This window comes from Anolis carolinensis, unplaced genomic scaffold (genome assembly GCF_035594765.1).
Source record: "Anolis carolinensis isolate JA03-04 unplaced genomic scaffold, rAnoCar3.1.pri scaffold_8, whole genome shotgun sequence".
In the NCBI taxonomy this organism is placed as follows: Eukaryota; Metazoa; Chordata; class Lepidosauria; order Squamata; family Dactyloidae; genus Anolis; species Anolis carolinensis.
Window position 1 is genome coordinate 3,967,092 of NW_026943819.1, and position 20,157 is coordinate 3,987,248.

General features: G+C 47.7%; 1 protein-coding gene across 2 annotated transcripts; it reads right to left on the reverse strand.

Annotated features, from left to right (window-relative positions):
• Positions 1 to 12,536: 12,536 nt before the first annotated feature.
• Positions 12,537 to 19,795, reverse strand: LOC103281298 (coiled-coil domain-containing protein 153). 2 transcript variants are annotated; one of them, XM_062961159.1, is made up of 5 exons: positions 19,556 to 19,795; positions 18,703 to 18,787; positions 17,002 to 17,058; positions 14,848 to 14,967; positions 12,537 to 14,571 (listed from the first exon to the last, which is right to left on the reverse strand). In XM_062961159.1, exons 1-5 carry the CDS (start codon positions 19,778 to 19,780, stop codon positions 14,513 to 14,515), a joined length of 546 nt encoding a protein of 181 aa, XP_062817229.1. In that variant the 5' UTR covers positions 19,781 to 19,795; the 3' UTR covers positions 12,537 to 14,512. The 2 variants fall into 2 exon arrangements, with proteins under 2 accessions (XP_062817229.1, XP_062817228.1); XM_062961158.1 differs by lacking the exon at positions 12,537 to 14,571 and having other exon boundaries at positions 14,593 to 14,967.
• Positions 19,796 to 20,157: the final 362 nt, after the last annotated feature.

Here is a 20,157-nt window from a genome sequence, read left to right on the forward strand (position 1 = left end):
GGGTTCGTTTTGCCCCTTTGGGCCTCTTTAGAAGTTGTTTAAGGCCCCATTAGGGTGGTCCAGGGTTCGTTTTGCCCCTTTGAGCCTGTTTAGAAGTTGTTTGGGGCCCCTTTAGGGTGGTCCAGGGTTCGTTTTGCCCCTTTGGGCCTGTTTAGAAGTTGTTTAAGGCCCCTTTCGGGTGGTCCAGGGTTCGTTTTGCCCCTTTGGGCCTGTTTAGAAGTTGTTTAAGGCCCCATTAGGGTGGTCCAGGGTTCGCTTTGCCCCTTTGAGCCTGTTTAGAAGTTGTTTAAGGCCCCTTTAGGGTGCTCCAGGGTTCGTTTTTCCCCTTTAAGCCTGTTTAGAAGTTGTTTAAGGCCCCTTTAGGGTGGTCCAGGGTTCGTTTTGCCCCTTTGAGCCTGTTTAGAAGTTGTTTGGGGCCCCTTTAGGGTGGTCCAGGGTTCGTTTTGCTCCTTTGGGCCAGTTTAGAAGTTGTTTAAGGCCCCTTTCGGGTGGTCCAGGGTTCGTTTTGCCCCTTTGGGCCTGTTTAGAAGTTGTTTAAGGGGCCATTAGGGTGGTCCAGGGTTCGTTTTGCCCCTTTGAGCCTGTTTAGAAGTTGTTTAAGGCCCCTTTAGGGTGCTCCAGGGTTCGTTTTTCCCCTTTAAGCCTGTTTAGAAGTTGTTTAAGGCCCCTTTAGGGTGGTCCAGGGTTCGTTTTGCCCCTTTGGGCCTGTTTAGAAGTTGTTTAAGGCCCCTTTAGGGTGGTCCAGGGTTCGTTTTGCCCCTTTGGGCCTGTTTAAAAGTTGTTTAAGGCCCCATTAGGGTGGTCCAGGGTTCGTTTTGCCCCTTTGAGCCTGTTTAGAAGTTGTTTAAGGCCCCTTTAGGGTGGTCCAGGGTTTGTTTTGCCCCTTTGGGCCTGTTTAGAAGTTGTTTAAGGCCCCTTTAGGGTGGTCCAGGGTTCGTTTTGCCCCTTTGAGCCTGTTTAGAAGTTGTTTGGGGCCCCTTTAGGGTGGTCCAGGGTTCGTTTTGCCCCTTTGGGCCTGTTTAGAAGTTGTTTAAGGCCCCTTTCGGGTGGTCCAGGGTTCGTTTTGCCCCTTTGGGCCTGTTTAGAAGTTGTTTAAGGCCCCATTAGGGTGGTCCAGGGTTCGTTTTGCCCCTTTGAGCCTGTTTAGAAGTTGTTTAAGGCCCCTTTAGGGTGCTCCAGGGTTCGTTTTTCCCCTTTAAGCCTGTTTAGAAGTTGTTTAAGGCCCCTTTAGGGTGGTCCAGGGTTCGTTTTGCCCCTTTGAGCCTGTTTAGAAGTTGTTTGGGGCCCCTTTAGGGTGGTCCAGGGTTCGTTTTGCTCCTTTGGACCTGTTTAGAAGTTGTTTAAGGCCCCTTTCGGGTGGTCCAGGGTTCGTTTTGCCCCTTTGGCCTGTTTAGAAGTTGTTTAAGGGGCCATTAGGGTGGTCCAGGGTTCGTTTTGCCCCTTTGAGCCTGTTTAGAAGTTGTTTAAGGCCCCTTTAGGGTGGTCCAGGGTTCGTTTTGCCCCTTTGGGCCTGTTTAGAAGTTGTTTAAGGCCCCTTTAGGGTGGTCCAGGGTTCGTTTTGCCCCTTTGGGCCTGTTTAGAAGTTGTTTAAGGCCCCATTAGGGTGGTCCAGGGTTCGTTTTGCCCCTTTGAGCCTGTTTAGAAGTTGTTTAAGGCCCCTTTAGGGTGGTCCAGGGTTCGTTTTGCCCCTTTGAGCCTGTTTAGAAGTTGTTTAAGGCCCCTTTAGGGTGGTCCAGGGTTCGTTTTGCCCCTTTGGGCCTGTTTAGAAGTTGTTTAAGGCCCCTTTAGGGTGGTCCAGGGTTCGTTTTGCCCCTTTGGGCCTGTTTAGAAGTTGTTTAAGGCCCCTTTAGGGTGGTCCAGGGTTCGTTTTGCCCCTTTGGGCCTGTTTAGAAGTTGTTTAAGGCCCCTTTAGGGTGGTCCAGGGTTCGTTTTGCCCCTTTGGGCCTGTTTAGAAGTTGTTTAAGGCCCCTGTCGGGTGGTCCAGGGTTCGTTTTGCCCCTTTGGGCCTGTTTAGAAGTTGTTTAAGGGGCCATTAGGGTGCTCCAGGGTTCGTTTTGCCCCTTTGGGCCTGTTTAGAAGTTGTTTAAGGCCCCTTTAGGGTGGTCCAGGGTTCGTTTTGCCCCTTTGGGCCTGTTTAGAAGTTGTTTAAGGCCCCTTTCGGGTGGTCCAGGGTTCGTTTTGCCCCTTTGGGCCTGTTTAGAAGTTGTTTAAGGCCCCTTTAGGGTGGTCCAGGGTTCGTTTTGCCCCTTTGGGCCTGTTTAGAAGTTGTTTAAGGCCCCTTTAGGGTGGTCCAGGGTTCGTTTTGCCCCTTTGGGCCTGTTTAGAAGTTGTTTAAGGGGCCATTAGGGTGGTCCAGGGTTCGTTTTGCCCCTTTGGGCCTGTTTAGAAGTTGTTTAAGGCCCCTTTAGGGTGGTCCAGGGTTCGTTTTGCCCCTTTGGGCCTGTTTAGAAGTTGTTTAAGGCCCCATTAGGGTGGTCCAGGGTTCGTTTTGCCCCTTTGGGCCTGTTTAGAAGTTGTTTAAGGCCCCTTTCGGGTGGTCCAGGGTTCGTTTTGCCCCTTTGAGCCTGTTTAGAAGTTGTTTAAGGCCCCTTTAGGGTGCTCCAGGGTTCGTTTTTTCCCCTTTAAGCCTGTTTAGAAGTTGTTTAAGGCCCCTTTAGGGTGGTCCAGGGTTCGTTTTGCCCCTTTGGGCCTGTTTAGAAGTTGTTTAAGGCCCCTTTAGGGTGGTCCAGGGTTCGTTTTGCCCCTTTGGGCCTGTTTAGAAGTTGTTTAAGGCCCCTTTAGGGTGGTCCAGGGTTCGTTTTGCCCCTTTGAGCCTGTTTAGAAGTTGTTTAAGGCCCCTTTAGGGTGGTCCAGGGTTCGTTTTGCCCCTTTGGGCCTGTTTAGAAGTTGTTTAAGGCCCCTTTAGGGTGCTCCAGGGTTCGTTTTTCCCCTTTAAGCCTGCTTAGAAGTTGTTTAAGGCCCCTTTAGGGTGGTCCAGGGTTCGTTTTGCCCCTTTGAGCCTGTTTAGAAGTTGTTTAAGGCCCCTTTAGGGTGGTCCAGGGTTCGTTTTGCCCCTTTGAGCCTGTTTAGAAGTTGTTTGGGGCCCCTTTAGGGTGGTCCAGGGTTCGTTTTGCCCCTTTGGGCCTGTTTAGAAGTTGTTTAAGGCCCCTTTAGGGTGGTCCAGGGTTCGTTTTGCCCCTTTGGGCCTGTTTAGAAGTTGTTTAAGGCCCCATTAGGGTGGTCCAGGGTTCGTTTTGCCCCTTTGGGCCTGTTTAGAAGTTGTTTAAGGCCCCATTAGGGTGGTCCAGGGTTCGTTTTGCCCCTTTGGGCCTGTTTAGAAGTTGTTTAAGGCCCCATTAGGGTGGTCCAGGGTTCGTTTTGCCCCTTTGAGCCTGTTTAGAAGTTGTTTGGGGCCCCTTTAGGGTGGTCCAGGGTTCGTTTTGCCCCTTTGGGCCTGTTTAGAAGTTGTTTAAGGCCCCATTAGGGTGGTCCAGGGTTCGTTTTGCCCCTTTGAGCCTGTTTAGAAGTTGTTTGGGGCCCCTTTAGGGTGGTCCAGGGTTTGTTTTGCCCCTTTGGGCCTGTTTAGAAGTTGTTTAAGGCCCCTTTAGGGTGGTCCAGGGTTCGTTTTGCCCCTTTGAGCCTGTTTAGAAGTTGTTTAAGGCCCCTTTAGGGTGGTCCAGGTTCGTTTTGCCCCTTTGGGCCTGTTTAGAAGTTGTTTAAGGCCCCTTTAGGGTGCTCCAGGGTTCGTTTTGCCCCTTTGGGCCTGTTTCAGAAGTTGTTTGGGGCCCCTTTAGGGTGGTCCAGGGTTCGTTTTGCCCCTTTGGGCCTGTTTAGAAGTTGTTTAAGGCCCCTTTAGGGTGGTCCAGGGTTCGTTTTGCCCCTTTGGGCCTGTTTAGAAGTTGTTTAAGGCCCCATTAGGGTGGTCCAGGGTTCGTTTTGCCCCTTTGGGCCTGTTTAGAAGTTGTTTAAGGCCCCTGTCGGGTGGTCCAGGGTTCGTTTTGCCCCTTTGGGCCTGTTTAGAAGTTGTTTAAGGGGCCATTAGGGTGCTCCAGGGTTCGTTTTGCCCCTTTGGGCCTGTTTAGAAGTTGTTTAAGGGGCCATTAGGGTGGTCCAGGGTTCGTTTTGCCCCTTTGAGCCTGTTTAGAAGTTGTTTAAGGCCCCTTTAGGGTGGTCCAGGGTTCGTTTTTCCCCTTTAAGCCTGTTTAGAAGTTGTTTAAGGCCCCTTTAGGGTGCTCCAGGGTTCGTTTTTCCCCTTTAAGCCTGTTTAGAAGTTGTTTAAGGCCCCTTTAGGGTGGTCCAGGGTTCGTTTTGCCCCTTTGGGCCTGTTTAGAAGTTGTTTAAGGCCCCTTTAGGGTGGTCCAGGGTTCGTTTTGCCCCTTTGGGCCTGTTTTTAAAGTTGTTTAAGGCCCCATTAGGGTGGTCCAGGGTTCGTTTTGCCCCTTTGAGCCTGTTTAGAAGTTGTTTTAAGGCCCCTTTAGGGTGGTCCAGGGTTCGTTTTGCCCCTTTGGGCCTGTTTAGAAGTTGTTTAAGGCCCCTTTAGGGTGGTCCAGGGTTCGTTTTGCCCCTTTGAGCCTGTTTAGAAGTTGTTTAAGGCCCGTTTAGGGTGGTCCAGGGTTCGTTTTGCCCCTTTGAGCCTGTTTAGAAGTTGTTTAAGGCCCCTTTAGGGTGGTCCAGGGTTCGTTTTGCCCCTTTGGGCCTGTTTAGAAGTTGTTTAAGGCCCCTTTAGGGTGGACCAGGGTTCGTTTTGCCCCTTTGGGCCTGTTTAGAAGTTGTTTAAGGCCCCATTAGGGTGGTCCAGGGTTCGTTTTGCCCCTTTGAGCCTGTTTAGAAGTTGTTTGCGGCCCCTTTAGGGTGGTCCAGGGTTCGTTTTGCCCCTTTGGGCCTGTTTAGAAGTTGTTTAAGGCCCCTTTCGGGTGGTCCAGGGTTCGTTTTGCCCCTTTGGGCCTGTTTAGAAGTTGTTTAAGGCCCCATTAGGGTGGTCCAGGGTTCGTTTTGCCCCTTTGAGCCTGTTTAGAAGTTGTTTAAGGCCTCTTTAGGGTGCTCCAGGGTTCGTTTTTCCCCTTTAAGCCTGTTTAGAAGTTGTTTAAGGCCCCTTTAGGGTGGTCCAGGGTTCGTTTTGCCCCTTTGAGCCTGTTTAGAAGTTGTTTGGGGCCCCTTTAGGGTGGTCCAGGGTTCGTTTTGCTCCTTTGGACCTGTTTAGAAGTTGTTTAAGGCCCCTTTCGGGTGGTCCAGGGTTCGTTTTGCCCCTTTGGCCTGTTTAGAAGTTGTTTAAGGGGCCATTAGGGTGGTCCAGGGTTCGTTTTGCCCCTTTGAGCCTGTTTAGAAGTTGTTTAAGGCCCCTTTAGGGTGGTCCAGGGTTCGTTTTTCCCCTTTAAGCCTGTTTAGAAGTTGTTTAAGGCCCCTTTAGGGTGGTCCAGGGTTCGTTTTGCCCCTTTGGGCCTGTTTAGAAGTTGTTTAAGGCCCCTTTAGGTTGGTCCAGGGTTCGTTTTGCCCCTTTGGGCCTGTTTAGAAGTTGTTTAAGGCCCCATTAGGGTGGTCCAGGGTTCGTTTTGCCCCTTTGAGCCTGTTTAGAAGTTGTTTAAGGCCCCTTTAGGGTGGTCCAGGGTTTGTTTTGCCCCTTTGGGCCTGTTTAGAAGTTGTTTAAGGCCCCTTTAGGGTGGTCCAGGGTTCGTTTTGCCCCTTTGAGCCTGTTTAGAAGTTGTTTAAGGCCCCTTTAGGGTGGTCCAGGGTTCGTTTTGCCCCTTTGGGCCTGTTTAGAAGTTGTTTAAGGCCCCTTTAGGGTGGTCCAGGGTTCGTTTTGCCCCTTTGGGCCTGTTTAGAAGTTGTTTAAGGCCCCTTTAGGGTGGTCCAGGGTTCGTTTTGCCCCTTTGAGCCTGTTTAGAAGTTGTTTAAGGCCCCTTTAGGGTGCTCCAGGGTTCGTTTTTCCCCTTTAAGCCTGTTTAGAAGTTGTTTAAGGCCCCTTTAGGGTGGTCCAGGGTTCGTTTTGCCCCTTTGGGCCTGTTTAGAAGTTGTTTAAGGCCCCTTTAGGGTGGTCCAGGGTTCGTTTTGCCCCTTTGGGCCTGTTTAGAAGTTGTTTAAGGCCCCTTTAGGGTGGTCCAGGGTTCGTTTTGCCCCTTTGAGCCTGTTTAGAAGTTGTTTAAGGCCCCTTTAGGGTGGTCCAGGGTTCGTTTTGCCCCTTTGGGGCCTGTTTAGAAGTTGTTTAAGGCCCCTTTAGGGTGCTCCAGGGTTCGTTTTTCCCCTTTAAGCCTGTTTAGAAGTTGTTTAAGGCCCCTTTAGGGTGGTCCAGGGTTCGTTTTGCCCCTTTGAGCCTGTTTAGAAGTTGTTTAAGGCCCCTTTAGGGTGGTCCAGGGTTCGTTTTGCCCCTTTGAGCCTGTTTAGAAGTTGTTTGGGGCCCCTTTAGGGTGGTCCAGGGTTCGTTTTGCCCCTTTGGCCTGTTTAGAAGTTGTTTAAGGCCCCTTTAGGGTGGTCCAGGGTTCGTTTTGCCCCTTTGGGCCTGTTTAGAAGTTGTTTAAGGCCCCATTAGGGTGGTCCAGGGTTCGTTTTGCCCCTTTGGGCCTGTTTAGAAGTTGTTTAAGGCCCCATTAGGGTGGTCCAGGGTTCGTTTTGCCCCTTTGGGCCTGTTTAGAAGTTGTTTAAGGCCCCTTTAGGGTGGTCCAGGGTTCGTTTTGCCCCTTTGAGCCTGTTTAGAAGTTGTTTGGGGCCCCTTTAGGGGTGGTCCAGGGTTTGTTTTGCCCCTTTGGGCCTGTTTAGAAGTTGTTTAAGGCCCCTTTAGGGTGGTCCAGGGTTCGTTTTGCCCCTTTGAGCCTGTTTAGAAGTTGTTTAAGGCCCCTTTAGGGTGGTCCAGGGTTCGTTTTGCCCCTTTGGGCCTGTTTAGAAGTTGTTTAAGGCCCCATTAGGGTGGTCCAGGGTTCGTTTTGCCCCTTTGGGCCTGTTTAGAAGTTGTTTAAGGCCCCTTTAGGGTGGTCCAGGGTTCGTTTTGCCCCTTTGAGCCTATTTAGAAGTTGTTTAAGGCCCCTTTAGGGTGGTCCAGGGTTCGTTTTGCCCTTTGGGCCTGTTTAGAAGTTGTTTAAGGCCCCTTTAGGGTGGTCCAGGGTTCGTTTTGCCCCTTTGGGCCTGTTTAGAAGTTGTTTAACGCCCCATTAGGGTGGTCCAGGGTTCGTTTTGCCCCTTTGAGCCTGTTTAGAAGTTGTTTGGGGGCCCCTTTAGGGTGGTCCAGGGTTCGTTTTGCCCCTTTGGGCCTGTTTAGAAGTTGTTTAAGGCCCCTTTCGGGTGGTCCCAGGGTTCGTTTTGCCCCTTTGGGCCTGTTTAGAAGTTGTTTAAGGCCCCATTAGGGTGGTCCAGGGTTCGTTTTGCCCCTTTGAGCCTGTTTAGAAGTTGTTTAAGGCCCCTTTAGGGTGCTCCAGGGTTCGTTTTTCCCCTTTAAGCCTGTTTAGAAGTTGTTTAAGGCCCCTTTAGGGTGGTCCAGGGTTCGTTTTGCCCCTTTTGAGCCTGTTTAGAAGTTGTTTGGGGCCCCTTTAGGGTGGTCCAGGGTTCGTTTTGCTCCTTTGGACCTGGTTTAGAAGTTGTTTAAGGCCCCTTTCGGGTGGTCCAGGGTTCGTTTTGCCCCTTTGGGCCTGTTTAGAAGTTGTTTAAGGGGCCATTAGGGTGGTCCAGGGTTCGTTTTGCCCCTTTGAGCCTGTTTAGAAGTTGTTTAAGGCCCCTTTAGGGTGGTCCAGGGTTCGTTTTTCCCTTTAAGCCTGTTTAGAAGTTGTTTAAGGCCCCTTTAGGGTGGTCCAGGGTTCGTTTTGCCCCTTTGGGCCTGTTTAGAAGTTGTTTAAGGCCCCTTTAGGTTGGTCCAGGGTTCGTTTTGCCCCTTTGGGCCTGTTTAGAAGTTGTTTAAGGCCCCATTAGGGTGGTCCAGGGTTCGTTTTGCCCCTTTGAGCCTGTTTAGAAGTTGTTTAAGGCCTCTTTAGGGTGCTCCAGGGTTCGTTTTTCCCCTTTAAGCCTGTTTAGAAGTTGTTTAAGGCCCCTTTAGGGTGGTCCAGGGTTCGTTTTGCCCCTTTGAGCCTGTTTAGAAGTTGTTTGGGGCCCCTTTAGGGTGGTCCAGGGTTCGTTTTGCTCCTTTGGACCTGTTTAGAAGTTGTTTAAGGCCCCTTTCGGGTGGTCCAGGGTTCGTTTTGCCCCTTTGGGCCTGTTTAGAAGTTGTTTAAGGGGCCATTAGGGTGGTCCAGGGTTCGTTTTGCCCCTTTGAGCCTGTTTAGAAGTTGTTTAAGGCCCCTTTAGGGTGGTCCAGGGGTTCGTTTTTCCCCTTTAAGCCTGTTTAGAAGTTGTTTAAGGCCCCTTTAGGGTGGTCCAGGGTTCGTTTTGCCCCTTTGGGCCTGTTTAGAAGTTGTTTAAGGCCCCTTTAGGTTGGTCCAGGGTTCGTTTTGCCCCTTTGGGCCTGTTTAGAAGTTGTTTAAGGCCCCATTAGGGTGGTCCAGGGTTCGTTTTGCCCCTTTGAGCCTGTTTAGAAGTTGTTTAAGGCCCCTTTAGGGTGGTCCAGGGTTTGTTTTGCCCCTTTGGGCCTGTTTAGAAGTTGTTTAAGGCCCCTTTAGGGTGGTCCAGGGTTCGTTTTGCCCCTTTGAGCCTGTTTAGAAGTTGTTTAAGGCCCCTTTAGGGTGGTCCAGGGTTCGTTTTGCCCCTTTGGGCCTGTTTAGAAGTTGTTTAAGGCCCCTTTAGGGTGGTCCAGGGTTCGTTTTGCCCCTTTGGGCCTGTTTAGAAGTTGTTTAAGGCCCCTTTAGGGTGGTCCAGGGTTCGTTTTGCCCCTTTGAGCCTGTTTAGAAGTTGTTTAAGGCCCCTTTAGGGTGCTCCAGGGTTCGTTTTTCCCCTTTAAGCCTGTTTAGAAGTTGTTTAAGGCCCCTTTAGGGTGGTCCAGGGTTCGTTTTGCCCCTTTGGGCCTGTTTAGAAGTTGTTTAAGGCCCCTTTAGGGTGGTCCAGGGTTCGTTTTGCCCCTTTGGGCCTGTTTAGAAGTTGTTTAAGGCCCCTTTAGGGTGGTCCAGGGTTCGTTTTGCCCCTTTGAGCCTGTTTAGAAGTTGTTTTAAGGCCCCTTTAGGGTGGTCCAGGGTTCGTTTTGCCCCTTTGGGCCTGTTTAGAAGTTGTTTAAGGCCCCTTTAGGGTGCTCCAGGGTTCGTTTTTCCCCTTTAAGCCCTGTTTAGAAGTTGTTTAAGGCCCCTTTAGGGTGGTCCAGGGTTCGTTTTGCCCCTTTGAGCCTGTTTAGAAGTTGTTTAAGGCCCCTTTAGGGTGGTCCAGGGTTCGTTTTGCCCCTTTGAGCCTGTTTAGAAGTTGTTTGGGGCCCCTTTAGGGTGGTCCAGGGTTCGTTTTGCACCCTTTGGGCCTGTTTAGAAGTTGTTTAAGGCCCCCTTTAGGGTGGTCCAGGGTTCGTTTTGCCCCTTTGGGCCTGTTTAGAAGTTGTTTAAGGCCCCATTAGGGTGGTCCAGGGTTCGTTTTGCCCCTTTGGGCCTGTTTAGAAGTTGTTTAAGGCCCCATTAGGGTGGTCCAGGGTTCGTTTTGCCCCTTTGGGCCTGTTTAGAAGTTGTTTAAGGCCCCTTTAGGGTGGTCCAGGGTTCGTTTTGCCCCTTTGAGCCTGTTTAGAAGTTGTTTGGGGCCCCTTTAGGGTGGTCCAGGGTTTGTTTTGCCCCTTTGGGCCTGTTTAGAAGTTGTTTAAGGCCCCTTTAGGGTGGTCCAGGGTTCGTTTTGCCCCTTTGAGCCTGTTTAGAAGTTGTTTAAGGCCCCTTTAGGGTGGTCCAGGGTTCGTTTTGCCCCTTTGGGCCTGTTTAGAAGTTGTTTAAGGCCCCATTAGGGTGGGTCCAGGGTTCGTTTTCCCCCTTTGGGCCTGTTTAGAAGTTGTTTAAGGCCCCTTTAGGGTGGTCCAGGGTTCGTTTTGCCCCTTTGAGCCTATTTAGAAGTTGTTTAAGGCCCCTTTAGGGTGGTCCAGGGTTCGTTTTGCCCCTTTGGGCCTGTTTAGAAGTTGTTTAAGGCCCCTTTAGGGTGGTCCAGGGTTCGTTTTGCCCCTTTGGGCCTGTTTAGAAGTTGTTTAAGGCCCCATTAGGGTGGTCCAGGGTTCGTTTTGCCCCTTTGAGCCTGTTTAGAAGTTGTTTGGGGCCCCTTTAGGGTGGTCCAGGGTTCGTTTTGCCCCTTTGGGCCTGTTTAGAAGTTGTTTAAGGCCCCTTTCGGGTGGTCCAGGGTTCGTTTTGCCCCTTTGGGCCTGTTTAGAAGTTGTTTAAGGCCCCATTAGGGTGGTCCAGGGTTCGTTTTGCCCCTTTGAGCCTGTTTAGAAGTTGTTTAAGGCCCCTTTAGGGTGCTCCAGGGTTCGTTTTTCCCCTTTAAGCCTGTTTAGAAGTTGTTTAAGGCCCCTTTAGGGTGGTCCAGGTTCGTTTTGCCCCTTTGAGCCTGTTTAGAAGTTGTTTGGGGCCCCTTTAGGGTGGTCCAGGGTTCGTTTTCTCCTTTGGACCTGTTTAGAAGTTGTTTAAGGCCCCTTTCGGGTGGTCCAGGGTTCGTTTTGCCCCTTTGGGCCTGTTTAGAAGTTGTTTAAGGGGCCATTAGGGTGGTCCAGGGTTCGTTTTGCCCCTTTGAGCCTGTTTAGAAGTTGTTTAAGGCCCCTTTAGGGTGGTCCAGGGTTCGTTTTTTCCCCTTTAAGCCTGTTTAGAAGTTGTTTAAGGCCCCTTTAGGGTGGTCCAGGGTTCGTTTTGCCCCTTTGGGCCTGTTTAGAAGTTGTTTAAGGCCCCTTTAGGTTGGTCCAGGGTTCGTTTTGCCCCTTTGGGCCTGTTTAGAAGTTGTTTAAGGCCCCATTAGGGTGGTCCAGGGTTCGTTTTGCCCCTTTGAGCCTGTTTAGAAGTTGTTTAAGGCCCCCTTTAAGGGTGGTCCAGGGTTTGTTTTGCCCCTTTGGGCCTGTTTAGAAGTTGTTTAAGGCCCCTTTAGGGTGGTCCAGGGTTCGTTTTGCCCCTTTGAGCCTGTTTAGAAGTTGTTTAAGGCCCCTTTAGGGTGGTCCAGGGTTCGTTTTGCCCCTTTGGGCCTGTTTAGAAGTTGTTTAAGGCCCCTTTAGGGTGGTCCAGGGTTCGTTTTGCCCCTTTGGGCCTGTTTAGAAGTTGTTTAAGGCCCCTTTAGGGTGGTCCAGGGTTCGTTTTGCCCCTTTGAGCCTGTTTAGAAGTTGTTTAAGGCCCCTTTAGGGTGCTCCAGGGTTCGTTTTTCCCCTTTAAGCCTGTTTAGAAGTTGTTTAAGGCCCCTTTAGGGTGGTCCAGGGTTCGTTTTGCCCCTTTGGGCCTGTTTAGAAGTTGTTTAAGGCCCCTTTAGGGTGGTCCAGGGTTCGTTTTGCCCCTTTGGGCCTGTTTAGAAGTTGTTTAAGGCCCCTTTAGGGTGGTCCAGGGTTCGTTTTGCCCCTTTGAGCCTGTTTTAGAAGTTGTTTAAGGCCCCTTTAGGGTGGTCCAGGGTTCGTTTTGCCCCTTTGGGCCTGTTTAGAAGTTGTTTAAGGCCCCTTTAGGGTGCTCCAGGGTTCGTTTTTCCCCCTTTAAGCCTGTTTAGAAGTTGTTTAAGGCCCCTTTAGGGTGGTCCAGGGTTCGTTTTGCCCCTTTGAGCCTGTTTAGAAGTTGTTTAAGGCCCCTTTAGGGTGGTCCAGGGTTCGTTTTGCCCCTTTGAGCCTGTTTAGAAGTTGTTTGGGGCCCCTTTAGGGTGGTCCAGGGTTCGTTTTGCCCCTTTGGGCCTGTTTAGAAGTTGTTTAAGGCCCCTTTAGGGTGGTCCAGGGTTCGTTTTGCCCCTTTGGGCCTGTTTAGAAGTTGTTTAAGGCCCCATTAGGGTGGTCCAGGGTTCGTTTTGCCCCTTTGGGCCTGTTTAGAAGTTGTTTAAGGCCCCATTAGGGTGGTCCAGGGTTCGTTTTGCCCCTTTGGGCCTGTTTAGAAGTTGTTTAAGGCCCCTTTAGGGTGGTCCAGGGTTCGTTTTGCCCCTTTGAGCCTGTTTAGAAGTTGTTTGGGGCCCCTTTAGGGTGGTCCAGGGTTCGTTTTGCCCCTTTGGGCCTGTTTAGAAGTTGTTTAAGGCCCCATTAGGGTGGTCCAGGGTTCGTTTTGCCCCTTTGAGCCTGTTTAGAAGTTGTTTGGGGCCCCTTTAGGGTGGTCCAGGGTTCGTTTTGCCCCTTTGGGCCTGTTTAGAAGTTGTTTAAGGCCCCTTTCGGGTGGTCCAGGGTTCGTTTTGCCCCTTTGGGCCTGTTTAGAAGTTGTTTAAGGGGCCATTAGGGTGGTCCAGGGTTCGTTTTGCCCCTTTGAGCCTGTTTAGAAGTTGTTTAAGGCCCCTTTAGGGTGCTCCAGGGTTCGTTTTTCCCCTTTAAGCCTGTTTAGAAGTTGTTTAAGGCCCCTTTAGGGTGGTCCAGGGTTCGTTTTTGCCCCTTTAAGCCTGTTTAGAAGTTGTTTAAGGCCCCTTTAGGGTAGAAGTATGGAATAATAGAAGATATGGCAAGGAAAGCTGAGCAGACAATAATAAAGGAGGCAGAAGGAAACAGGACCTAAGACAACATTTTGAGGATATGGCAATGAATACCTGGAGTAAGGAGTATGCACAATTTAATAATAAATTTATTATTATCTCTCCCTGATGAATTTATCTACTCAAAAGGGTTAATTTTCAGTTTTCCAGTGACAAAATCGGGACAGCTTTGTAAACATTAGAAACGGACAAACAACCCTCAGATTAATTATTTTCTCAGAATGAAAGTTTTACTTGCTCAGAATGACAGGAAGTGTATATATGACGTTACGCATATAAGAAAACAACAATTCCTGGATTGTGCTGTAGACAAACACAACAATTACATGCCAGATGCTTTTCTATTCCTTCTGGATGCAGAGGAGCATTTGGCTTTGTGTGTGCAATGATAATACAATGTAGAAGAGGTAAGTATTTTAAAAACAAAATGAAGGTTAATGCTCAAATATGCTGCTAGCCTAGGAATTAAGAATGTGACTGTATGATATGATTTCTCTCTGAAGAATACATTTTCTTTTTATTAGGACATTTGCAGCTTCTATTGTCATTTTTTTACCCAGTTTCTTTAAAAATTTCCCCCCCAAAAAATCCACATTTACTTAGGATATGGTCCCTTCTTGAATGTATATCTCAGTTTTTTAAAAGTGTTTTCATATGTGTTGTCGAAGACTTTCATGGCCAGAATCACTGGTTTGCTGTGAGTTTTTCAGGCTGTATGGCCATCTTCCAAAAGCATTCTCTCCTGACATTTCGCCCACATCTATGGCAGGCATCCTCAGAAGTTATGAAGACTTTTGTAAACTAGTGGGGTTTGTATATATATCCCTGTGGATGATGTCCAGGGTGGAAGAAAGAACTCTTGTTTGCCTAAGGCAAGAGTGAATGTTGGAATTGGCCACCTTGATTTGGCACTGAATGGCCTTGCAGTTTCAAAGCCTGGCTGCTTCACACTTGCCTAAAGCAGACAAGAGTTCTTTCTCCACCCTGAACATTATTCCAAAGATATATAAACTCTACTTGCTTAGTTTCCAACAGGCCTCACAACCTCTGAGAATGCCTGTCCATAGATGTGGGCGAAACGTCAGGAGAGAATGCTTCTGGGACATGGCCAGACAGCCCGGAAAAAAGCAACCCAGTGTCTTCATATCCAGCAAACTGTACTAATTTTTTGTTTCCACAAGAGGGAGTACATATTCTGGTGGAATTATTCCAATTTTATTCTTACGACAGGTAAATTACTGGCCTAAATTGTGTCAATAGTTGTCTTTAAACTTACATATTTCACATTCTTTCACCAAAAAAAGTTAAGAAATTTTAAAAAGTTGTGCGAAGAGTTAGACTCCTTCTACACTGCCATATAATCCAGTTTCTGATTCCAGATGATCCACTTCGAACTGGATTATACGGGCAGTATAGACCCAGCCCTAGTCTTTAGACGGAAGGCAAGCAATGGATAAATCTTGAGGGCATCTACACTGCATAATTAGTGCAGTTTGACACCACTTCAGCTCCACTGAATGTGTGTGTGTGTGTGTGTGTGTGTATGTATTAATATATAATAATAAATAATTAATATATTGTATATACATGTAATATTGATAATACTATAATGTAATGCAATCTAATACTAATAATAATACAATATAATAATATTAATTATATATTATTTATTACATGTAATATTACTGGCAATATTACAGTATATTGGGTGTGATGCAATATGCTGGTATATAGTGCTTGTGTTGTGCTGTGCTATTGATATAATACACTGTATGTAAATATTATTTGTAAGCCGCTCTGAGTTCCCTTTGGGGTGAGAAGGGCGGGATATAAATGTAGTAAATAATAATAATAATGCTATGAAATCGTGGGAGTTATAGTTTGATAAAGTCTTTAGCCTTCTCAGGCAAAAGATACAGCCCAGAATTCTATAGTAGTTAAAGCAAGGTCAAACTGCATTAATTCTACAGTGTGGATCCAACATCTATCGAAGCAGAGTGCATGGGTGCCATACCAAGCTTTTCCTGCAAGCTCTTCGTCTCATCCTCTAGACGCTGTACCGAGTATCAGTCTGGTGCTGAAGCTGCTGGTACCTGCGGATCATTTCTGGAAACCAAACATGGGAAAAGGAACTTAAGCAGCTGAGGGGGGAAAGGAAAGGATCAAGGAATGGTGGGAGTTGGAGTCCAAAACACCTGGAGGGCCCAAGTTCGCCCATGCCTGGTGTAGATGCACCCATGGAGATTTTGCCTTTATAGGGTTGTCAAGAGTCATAGTCAAAACTAAAAGTGTGGGGTTGGTAGCCATTGATGGGAGGTAGTTAACAGAAAGAAGGAGAGAGAAAAAGTGGGGTATAAATAAACATAATAACAATAAACACACCTTCATAAATATCCTTTTTGTCCCCACGGGCTTGCTCCAGTTCTTTCTCCAGATCCGCCAGCTTCCGTCTCAATCCTTCGCTATCAGCCATTGCTTGCCTGGCCATATCGTGCCGGAGAACTGTAGATCAGAAGGAAATAATAATATTATTACCCTACTCAGATCTTCATGCATTATTTGCCGACACATCACATAATCCTAGACACTTGAGAAGTGTCCGGTGCGATCCAATGCCAAAGCCAACATAGTGGTATTGTTTGCTGTGTACTCATCTTGTTGTGTATCAAACAATAAGAATAATAAGAATACACACAAAGAATACACACAAAGGGTCAGAAAAATCCTCAAAAGTAAGCTCAATGGAGGTAATACCATCAGGCCATAAACACCTGGGCCATACCTGTCATAAGATATACTGTGGCATCATAAACTGGACACAGGTGGAACTGGACAATTTGGAGAGAAAAACAAGAAAATGCATGACCATTCATCATTCACTGCACCCTCGCAGTGATGTTGACCAGCTATATCTGCCTCGAAGATCAGGGGGCAGAGGACTCTTACAAGTAAAACAAGCAGTCAAAGAAAAAGAACATGCCCTGGCAAAGCATGTAAAGCAAAGTGAAGAACCTGCTTTGTCTGAAGTCAAAAATCAGAAACTCCTCAAAGCAGAGCAGACAAAAAACCAGTACAAGAAAACCGCACTACAAACTAGAGCTGGCAGCTGGCACAACAAAACATTGCATGGAAAGTTCCTTAACAAAATTGAAGGAAAAGCTGATAAGGAGAAGACCTGGCTCTGGCTCACGAATGGGACCCTGAAGAAGGAGACAGAAGGCCTGATCCTTGCAGCCCAGGAGCAAGCCATCAGAACAAAGGCAATTCAGGCCAAGATCGAAAAATCAGCTGATGACCCAAAATGCAGACTGTGCAAGGAAACTGACGAAACCATTGATCATATCCTCAGCTGCTGTAAGAAAATTGCACAGACAGACTACAAACAGAGGCACAACTATGTGGCCCAAATGATCCATTGGAACTTATGCCTCAAGTACCACCTCCCAGCAGCAAAGAACTGGTGGGATCACAAACCTGCAAAAGTATTGGAAAATGAGCACGCAAAGATACTGTGGGACTTCCGAATCCAGACTGACAAAGTTCTGGAACACAACACACCAGACATCACAGTTGTGGAAAAGAAAAAGGTTTGGATCATTGATGTCGCCATCCCAGATGACAGTCACATTGACAAAAAACAACAGGAAAAACTCAGCCGCTATCAGGACCTCAAGATTGAACTTCAAAGACTCTGGCAGAAACCAGTGCAGGTGGTCCCGGTGGTGATGGGCACACTGGGTGCCGTGCCAAAAGATCCCAGCCAGCATTTGGAAACAATAGACATTGACAAAATTACGATCTGCCAACTGCAAAAGGCTACCCTACTGGGATCTGCGCACATCATCTGAAGATACATCACACAGTCCTAGACACTAGGGATGTGTTCGACTTGTGATTTTGTGATATGAAATCCAGCATGTCTATCTTGTTTGCTGTGTCATAATAAAATAATAATAATAATAACATTGCCATGTGCCTTCAATTTGCCGATTTATACACACAGCATATATTTGCACATATTCAGTGGGGACATTAGCCTATTTTCTTGCCAACTCCCCCAGTTCCTTGATCCAAATGGTTACTTCTGCATTTCTGGTGCAAGGTAACTACAGGGCATGTCTTTTACTGGAACCTCTTGAGTCCATGCAAAAGCATGCAAACTTTTTGAGTTTCCAACAGAGTTCTTTATCAGATAGAACAGGGGGAAAGTAAGGAAGTAATAGTCACCTACAAGGAATATCAGGCCTACACGACGATGAGAAGCTGCTTTATACTCAAGTCAATGCTTTCCATTGTACTCTGCGGTATTTGCCATTCTCACACATTTTCTCAAAAAATGCTCAGAGAAGAGGAAGGAGGTGGTGGGAAAGGGACAAAACCTCTACTCTTGAAAGACTTCTGCAAAATAATGTTTCCCACCAGCCCATCTTTTGTACTTGTGGCATTTTGTTTTCCGCAGTCCTCTTACTCTTCGTTCACAAAAATATTGGCTCAGCTCTATTTTGTAATATTTATGGTACCCATAGCTTTCCTCACCAAGGTATTGTTTCAGAGTGTCCACTTCTAGCTCTGTCTTCTTGTATTTTTCCTCATCTGCAAGGAAACGGACACAGAATGCTAAGTGTATAGAAAAGAGGCAAGACAGTCTTTGAATAGACAATTCACAGGTGGAATGGACTTTGAATTGAATTGAGAAGTACTTTATCTATGGGTTGGACAATGGTTGGCAGTGACTCAATGTACCATGTCCTGATATGCAATGGGCTTTAATGTGCATTGAGGCAGTCCTCAATGGGCTGACTTGGAAGTACAGTAGAGTTCTGGTTATCCAACATAAACGAGCGGGCCGAAAGTCAGATAACTGGAACTGTCAGATAATAAGGAGGTCTTATTATCCCTCCCAGTAAGCCGGGTGCTTGCTGAAGGGAAGAGTCTTGTCCCTCCGGCAAGCGCCGAGTTTAGAGAAGCCCGGTGTTTGCTTGCTGCTTAGCAACATGCACCGGGCTTCTCCAAAGTGCCGGGTGCTTGTCGAAGGGAAGAGACTATTCCATCCAGCAAGAACCCGGTTCAGAGAAGCCCGGTGCTTGCTTGCTACCTAGCGACACACATTGGGCTTCTCCAAAGTGCCGGGTGCTTGTCGAAGGGAAGAGACTCTTCTCTCCGGCAAGAACCTGGTTTAGAGAAGCCCAGTGCTTGCTTGCTGCTTAGCAACATGCACCGGGCTTCTCCAAAGTGCCGGGTGCATGTCAAAGGGAAGAGACTCTTCTCTCCGGCAAGAACCCAGTTTAGAGAAGCCTGGTGTTTGCTTGCTGCTTAGCAACATGCACCGGGCTTCTCCAAAGTGCCGGGTGCTTGTTGAAAGGACGAGACTCTTCTCTCCGGCAAGAACCTGGTTTAGAGAAGCCCAGTGCTTGCTTATTGCTTAGCAACATACACCGGGCTTCTCCAAAGTGCGGGATGCTTGCTGAAGGGAAGAAACTCTTCCCTCCGGGAAGAACCCAGTTTAGAGAAGCCCGGTGCTTTCTTGCTGCCTAGCAATACGTACAAGTCTTCTCCAAAGTGCCGAGTGCTTGCCAGAGGGACGAGACTTTTCCCTCTAGGCAAGCACCCAGCAATTTGGAGAAGCCTGCTTTGCGTTGCTGCCTAGTGGGCCTCTCCCCAGCGCTGGGTGCTTGCCGGGAGGTAAGGTCTGCGCCAGCTGTGTCTCGTCCCTCCAGCAAGCACCCTGGACCATGCGGCCTGGCCTGGCACGTTGGATAATACAGTACGTCAGATAACCGGAAGTCGGATAAATGGAAGTCTACTGTACTAGAAAACAATGGGAAGTGTATCAGAAGTGCCCAATGCTCACCAGAAGCATGTCTGGATATTGCATCATAGCAAGTCACTCACAATGTAGATATGTGTGCCTTCAAATCCCTTTTGACTTATGGTGACCCCATGAATTTCACAGTTTTCATAAGCAAGGAACCCCAAAAGTGGCTTTGCTAGTTCCTTCCTCTGAAAGAGAGCCTACAAAAAAATCAGTATTCATTGGTGGACTCCCATCGAAGTCCTACCCAGACCCGACCCCACTTAGCTTCCAAAACCAGAAGGAACTGGGTGCCCTTAAGGTATTTAGATTTGTAGTTACAGAATGTAGGATCTTAGCCAAGACCTAGGACTTTGATGCAAGGAAAACCAAGATAGGAATGCAAATTTGGGGACAATTGTATCATCCCCATCCCTGCCTCTTACCCGGCACAGTCGTCTTCTTTGCCTTCCCGGCTTTCTTCGCCTTCCCTTTCTTTGCAGGGGGCATCTTTATGCGTTCCCTTGCAGCCTGCAAGAGTGAATGGAAAAATGTTATGACATCGTGAACAGCTTACCCCAAACACAATAGTATTTGGGGCTCTTTCTAAGAGGAACGAAACCATTGCAGTTTGGGGTTGCCAATGGCTCCTGTACCTTTAAGGGTGGTCTAGAAGAGGGAAGGTAAGAAGTTGTTCCTTGTTATATAGGGCTCTTCCGCACTGCCATATAATCCAGTTCAAAGCAGACAATGTGGGATTTTATACAGTTGTGTGGAAGGGGCCATAGTTTTACGAAAAGCAGTTTCGACTAAAATTTTCTGCACAATTCTTAAAAATACAGGAGCCTTTGTAGTTTTCCATGTATCAACTCTGCTGCTTCTGCTGCTGCTGTTGTTGTTGTTGTTGTTATATCCTGCTTTCATCTCGTAAGGTAGCTCAAGGTAGCTCACAGAAATAAAAACAGCACAAACTACCATTTAAAACCCACGACACAGAAACATCAGCAAAGAATTGTAAAAAAAAAATCATCGAAAACTATTAAAAAGTGCAATAATAATTAAAGCACTACACAGCCCCTCCAGGCTTGCTCTTCTTTCAAAGCCTGCCCGAACAGGAAGTCTTGGGTCTACAACTCCCACATCCCTTACTACCATTAGTCAAATGGGGACTCATTCAACAGGTCTCTTTGGCAAGCTCCTAAAGAGAGTGGAGAGATTTTTCTTTTTCCGCTGTTATGCAGAAGAGGCTGTGGGAAAGGATGCCTGAAAGCAAAGCCTTTGCAGGTTGCGGCATGTTACCTGGCAGAAAGCAAAGGGTTCCTCTGCAGGTGTGTCCTTGCAAGCAGCCAATGCGCAAAGGAGAGACGCATGGATTTCGGGAAGCCTGTCCCAGCCGGAGCAAACCGGGGTTGCCAGGCAAGAGGCCCACACTGGCTGCCGGGGCAACCACACCAAGCAAAGCACAAAGCCAGGTCTGGGAAAGGAAGTTGGATCCAGCCGTAGCCATGAGAGGAAAGAGGCCATTAGACTAGAATCATAGAATAATAGAGTTGGAAGAGACCTCATGGGCCATCCAGTCCAACCCCGCCAAGAAGCAGGAAATCGCATTCAAAGCACCCCTGACAGATGGCCATCCAGCCTAGTAACAGTAATAATAGTGATAATAATAATAATAACAATACTGTATATGCTCGAGTATAAGCCTAGTTTTTCAGCCCTTTTTTAAGACTGAAAAAGCCCCCCTCGGCTTATACTTGGGTGAGGGTCCTGGTTGGCTTATATTTGGGTCAGCTTATAGTCAAGAATATATGGTACATTTATTATTTTTCTCTATTATTATTGGTATTATTACATTTATTATTTTTCTCTATAATTGTTGCTACTATTACATTTATTTTACT